Source organism: Cornus florida, unplaced genomic scaffold, assembly GCF_030987335.1.
Source record: "Cornus florida cultivar Cherokee Brave unplaced genomic scaffold, ASM3098733v1 CherokeeBrave_3.0.0_Hap2_Chr07, whole genome shotgun sequence".
In the NCBI taxonomy this organism is placed as follows: domain Eukaryota; kingdom Viridiplantae; phylum Streptophyta; class Magnoliopsida; order Cornales; family Cornaceae; genus Cornus; species Cornus florida.
Window position 1 is genome coordinate 45,725,299 of NW_026775577.1, and position 6,060 is coordinate 45,731,358.

At 28.2% G+C, this 6,060-nt stretch overlaps 2 protein-coding genes across 2 annotated transcripts; both read right to left on the reverse strand.

Annotated features, from left to right (window-relative positions):
• Nucleotides 1-336: 336 nt before the first annotated feature.
• Nucleotides 337-1,248, reverse strand: LOC132316667 (putative F-box/LRR-repeat protein At3g58920). Its single transcript, XM_059815140.1, has 3 exons — nucleotides 985-1,248; nucleotides 730-873; nucleotides 337-621 (listed from the first exon to the last, which is right to left on the reverse strand). Exons 1-3 carry the CDS (start codon nucleotides 1,246-1,248, stop codon nucleotides 337-339), a joined length of 693 nt encoding a protein of 230 aa, XP_059671123.1.
• A 7-nt stretch (nucleotides 1,249-1,255) lies between these two features.
• LOC132316668 (F-box/FBD/LRR-repeat protein At5g56420-like) lies at nucleotides 1,256-4,288 on the reverse strand (the record flags this gene model as incomplete). Its single annotated transcript, XM_059815141.1, has 2 exons — nucleotides 4,282-4,288; nucleotides 1,256-1,899 (listed from the first exon to the last, which is right to left on the reverse strand). Coding segments are annotated over exons 1-2 (651 nt in total), but the record flags the coding sequence as incomplete, so codon positions are not given.
• Nucleotides 4,289-6,060: the final 1,772 nt, after the last annotated feature.

Here is a 6,060-nt window from a genome sequence, read left to right on the forward strand (position 1 = left end):
GCCAGGAAATAAAGTAAATAATAAGAAGTTCCAAGCCTTTACATTTGAAGAATGTGATTCTTACATCAAACATGTGCAAGAATTGTTAATCTACAATTTGAGAAAATAAGATATAATTAATGTTTCCGAACAAAAGAATTAGAGTCAATAGTGTTTAAAGCATCCATGGAAGTTTACAAAACAAAGCACAATATCAAATAGAATCATGAACAGCTAATATTGATAGAATCATGAACAGCTAATAATTTGACCACCACATTTGAGTCACACTCAAAAAAACTTTAGATAATCATTGACACCCTTTGCAAAAAACTCTTGCTGCCTATTGCAATAAAATCAGTAAACCTCAAGTCGGCAAGTCTTCGATCCCTTGGGTAGACTCGACAATATATTGCAAATTTTCGACTTCTGACCCGGAGCAGATCGTATTATCAATCTCTTCAAAACTTTAGCATTATTCAAGAAATACTCTGCCGTTTTCAGTTCATCACTCCTCCATAAAAAGTGCCTAATTTCAATTACCTTGAGGTGAAACAACAAACAAGATGGCACATTGCTCGGCGTATGCCAGCCAAATTGGTGTTTTACAAGGTAATCATCATCTCCATCATATACAAGTTCCTAACCAGAAAAAGAAACGTAAATATTCTCAATTATTATGTAATTTACACAAATAACTTTGAATTTAATCAAAACAAAGTAGTTTAATCAACTCGCTTAGCTCGTCACCTGACAAACAAGGGTTTCCAGTTGCGGTGCGCACTCAAGCAATTCAGGAAGCAATTCCCATCCAGCCTGGTCACAATAATTAAGCTCACCCAGCTTCAAATAAGTCAAATGACCGAAATTTGGGAGCGAGCACAATTTAAGTGCCTTCATGCAAAAAGAAAACCAAGTCAATAGATATCTAAAGGAAGTAACAGGATACATACAGTCTCAACGGTACATTTGAGCAACAAGACATAATGATTTAACAAAGGTAACCTCTATGGAGTCACCATCAAGATAAAGCCGCTGAACTTTAGATATTCCTCCGAGAAGTTTCGCTACATTAACTTCTTCTCCAGATTTATCAAATTCACGAACATTAATACCTCTTCCAAATTGGGTGCCCAACGCCAATTTGATGTCCGCCTCGACCAGAGAATTGAAGTTATTCATCCAATATCCTTCTGCTGCTACGTAGTCAAAGTATTTAAGATATCGAAGATTTGGTGTATCAAACACAATACTGTACGGTAATCTCATCCCAAAGGCTGGTATCAATAGTCAAACTCTTGAGTGCAAGAGCCGAAATGTTAAGGACATTAATATTTTCCCAACAACATCTAAACATCGTCAAATCCTCGAGCACTGGGCAGCTTGAAAACAGCCTCCCGGTTGAGTCGTCATCCAAAAACTTGACTGCATTGAGATGGAGGATTTTAAGGCTCCGGAGACAGACCAGACTTGGAACGTTGAGAACAAATGCACCCTCTAGTTTTAGCACCACTAGAGTATTACAAGTCCAAAGCTCATGAGGCAGTACCATTAAATGCCCAGCATTCCTAAGGAGGCTAATATCAAATTCACGAACATTACGTAAAATTGCAATAGAAACCCATTGATTAATATGCCAACTATCAAATATGTTATTACACGTCAGACGGAATTTATGCATATCTGAAACACTTTGTCGCAGTGCTCGATAGACAAAATTTATGAAACTTTTGACTGACTGATCACACATTTCAAATGCAGGTTTACATTCTAACCAATCATCAAAGTCAAAATTTGTGATTGATGTCCAATGATACTTCCATTGGGTCGATAAAACGCTAGTTTTCACTGCATCTTTTGTGGGAAGGAAGGAGAGGATTTGCCCAATTAGACTGCTTGGTAAATTGCTTATCTTGTCTTCTTCTTCACTTCTGATTTCGATATGCTTTTGACGTTCCGAAATAGAACCCATAACTTCTGTGATGGTGTATATGTCAACAAAATAAAAATAAATATGAACTTAGTGATAAAATAAATTTCTCAACAATTTGAAGAGTCTGTACACTAGTTATATTACTATGAGGCTTTTGAACTCGGTGATTTTACACAATGGTTAAGTACCCGCAAGCAACATTGATGTATATATGTAACTCTGTAATGGGTTTGCTTCTTTAATATAATTCACCTTGCTTTTTCAAAAATAAATAAATAAATAAAACAGTGTGATGTATATATGAGTGCATAAATTAATACTCGAAAAATTAATAATCTCTTTAAAATAATAAATTACGTCTGTCCAGATCTGGGCAAGGTATTAAATTAATTAATAATTTCGTTAAATTTATAAGATAATACATTTCAGAAATTTCCTTATAGGTTTCTATACGTCCCACTTATTAAATTAATTAATAATTTCAAAAATTCTCTTTGAGTGCATGTGGATGTTCTTCACATAATGCTTTATCTGTCATGGTTAATTTCTTAACTACAGTTTGTGTTCGATTCAATACATTGCATGCACTTGATTAAATGAGTACAATACATTGAATTCTACTTTATTAAATAGTAAGTACAATACATTTAATCTTTGGTTGACTAAATGTATCTTTAATTGATTAGACGAGTACAATACATTGAGTCTTTAGTTTATTAAATAGTAAATACAATACATTGAATCTTCAGTTGGTTAAATGTATTTTTAATTGATTGGATGAGTCCAATACATTGAATCTTAATTTATTAAATCAGTACATTGCATTGAATCTTTAAGACTATTCAGAAACCAAATGTTTAAAAAATAATAATAATAATACTGTACATAAAATATGCTATTAATTTATAAAGGTTATACTGTATTAGACACCTAATACATATTAAATTAACAGTCCCCAAATGCAAAAATCAGCTAGGGTTTAGGAAATCAGGAGAAGGATGAAAACGACAACCTAAATTAACATTCATGTATATATATGAGGGCTAGTGTGTGTGTGTGTATATATATTATACAAGATTTTCCAAAATATTTCCCTGCATAAAACACAAAAAAGTTTATTTTTTCGCACAAAATTGTTATTTTATTTTCAAATTTTCTATTATGCCCAATTGTTTCTCTATTTTTTTTTTTTACATAATAAATATAGCATGGTTATTAAATTCAAACTTAAAAAATATTTCAACAACTATTACATATTGGGACACATAATTTGATTATATCCAATAGGTCGTTACTTAAATTTTTTTGAAATAAATTAAGAGTTGAATGGTAGAATATTAAATAATATAATTTTTAATTTTTATCAATATCTCAATAGAAATATGAGAAGAGATTAATTTGAGTCATCATATTATTTATATGACATAACAATTTCACATGGAAATTAATATAATATTTATTTTTTACTATCTATACAGCTTTGAACGGCATAGAAGTGGTTCATATTCATAAAAAATATGAAAGGGGATTGATAAATTATGCATGAACCATAAAATTAGTATGCATGCATTATAAAATATATTACTTTTGCATGACAATTTTTTGGCATGACAATTTTTATTCTAGAATTGCCATTTAATGTTTCTTTGAGGGGGCTTAAAAAAATATATATTTAATAATTCAATAAAATATGAGTATGTTATCATAAATGAACTATATTCTACATATAAATATAAATAATTATTATTGAAAACACAAAATAAAAAAATTTGGCAACTAAAATGCAGTCCTCCTTAGTTTTTCTAATTTAAATATGAATATAAATAATAATAATAATTATTATTATTATTAATCTATTATTTTATGATAAAACATGAGTATGTTACAATTATATTCTACATATAAATATAAATAATTATTATTGAAAACAGAAAATAAAAAGAATCTGACAACTAAAATGCAGTCCACCTTAGATTGTCTAATTTAAATATGAATATAAATAATAATAATTATTATTATTAATCCATTATTTTACTATTTAATTGCTAAAAAATAATATAAATAATTGGGTATAAAATTGATTTATCCAACACAAAATTAATTTATTTTTTAATATTTGAAATCACGAGGGTAGTTTTGGTAAGTAAATCATTTTCTTTTCCCTTTCATACTATCCAAACAAATAAAATAATATTTTCCTACAACTTTCTTGAAATTTTTTCTTGCTAACCAAATGCATGCAGGAAACTTGATTTTCCTTTCTTTCACTTCACTTTCTTTTCTTTTCACTTTCCATCATAAATTTCCGTCTAACCAAACGGATCCTAAAAGAAAATAAAATCTGTTTCCAGACAGACTTTCCGCACAACTTCCCATAGGGTCCGTTTGGTTAGCGTCAAATAACCGGAAAAGAAAAGGAAAACAGTAAATTTTTTTTGAAGTTTGGTGAGGGAAAGTGAAAGTTTTAGGGAAAGTAAGATTCTCGCATCGTGCAAAAAACAAAGGGAAATTCACTTTCTCGGCAAAACTTGTGCACTTTATATATTACTTTCCTATTATACCCATATTAATTGTCTCTCTTCTTCTCTACTTAATTAGATAGACTTCTTTGAAAAGGAGAGTTTCTTTCTTCTGTAAATTGTTTCTTTATAAAATCATGTATTACTAATTAAATTGTTTGTATTTTTTATATGTGCATCCGAAGTTAATTAATTTTTTCCTTTTATTATTGAATTATTTTTTTTTCATTTTTTTTGAAATGTCGCAAAAAAAATTTTCTATAATTGATAATGATTAAGAGTTATTATATATATATATAACTATTTGTTGATAACAAGAGTGTTAGATGAAAACTAGTTTACATTATCTTAACACAATTTGTTTCATACCTAACATCAAACATTATCTTGAAATAAATAATTAATGATTTGTAAATAGTTTACATAATCTGTCTGTGACTTTATTTTCTTAGTGAGAAAGTTGTAATTAGATATACCGTATCCAGTTACATCATTTACAAATAAATAATAAATAATAAAATTAAAACTAACATAAAGAGAAAATAAATACTTGAACTTTGATAGTCCACTCTACCAAAAACTTATTTTTCTTACTTAAAAAATAAAAAATCTAGAATTCAAGTTTACATAGGAACAAGTGAATATATATAGAAAGGTAGGAGAAAGCAAAAAAAATTGTATTATGATATCACATACTATTCTATTCCATATTTCACTATTTCCTTACTAAAATAAATAATTAAGTATAAATAATATTTATCAAACATAAATTTGTTTATTTTATTACTATTTAAAATTATTAGGGTATTTTCGGTAAATAGAATCATTTTTTTTTCCTTTTCATGCTATCCAAACTAATAAAATAATATTTTTTTACAACTTTTTTCAAAATATTTCCTGTTAACCAAATGCATGATAGAAACTTGATTTTCCTTTCTTTCACTTTCACTTTTCATAAAATTTTCTGTCTAACCAAACAGACCCATAGTGTTTATATGTATGTGAAACTGTTTTTAATATTTGTACATGTGCTAAAATGATTACTTTAAATAGTTTTAAATAAATAAATATTTTAATTAAATAAAATACAACTAAAAATAGTCTATATAATTTATCTACAACTACATGTGTATTAGTATTTTTTAGACTATATATTTGAATCTCTAATGATCAATCAAATATATAACCAAACAAAAGTGATTAATATGAAGTTGAAAATATTCGGTATATTTTGAGCATTGGCATCTACAATAAATTTCATATACAATTATTCATAATTCAATGAATGAGAAAATCAGTATAAATTTGAGGATTTGCAAATTGAATTCGAGGATTAATAAAATTGAATTTACAAATTGAAAAGATTTGCTCTCAAAACACCAATTCGGCCCGCAGCGAGAGTAACACCGAAGATTTGTGACTCAAGTTCTAATACATCCGAACTTTAACTATGATAAAAAAATAAAATAAAATAAAAAACCAGTATAATAGGAATATAAGTAACTAGAGGTCACCAATTGTAAATTAAGATGAATCTTAGAAACCTCTGCACACTATGAATCACATTTATGGACATGCGCACACACTAAAAACCCACTCAGAAATACAGGAATGAATTGTTTTCCATGA

Excerpts from the sequence above, each read along its gene's own strand:
- LOC132316667 (XM_059815140.1), bottom strand. The coding sequence starts at position 1,248 with ATGAGATTACCGTACAGTATTGTGTTTGATACACCAAATCTTCGATAT. Across the intron at positions 874-984 it reads TTGATGGTGACTCCATAGAG|GCACTTAAATTGTGCTCGCT; the intron begins GTTACCTTTGTT and ends TTTTGCATGAAG. Across the intron at positions 622-729 it reads TGGAAACCCTTGTTTGTCAG|GAACTTGTATATGATGGAGA; the intron begins GTGACGAGCTAA and ends TTTTCTGGTTAG.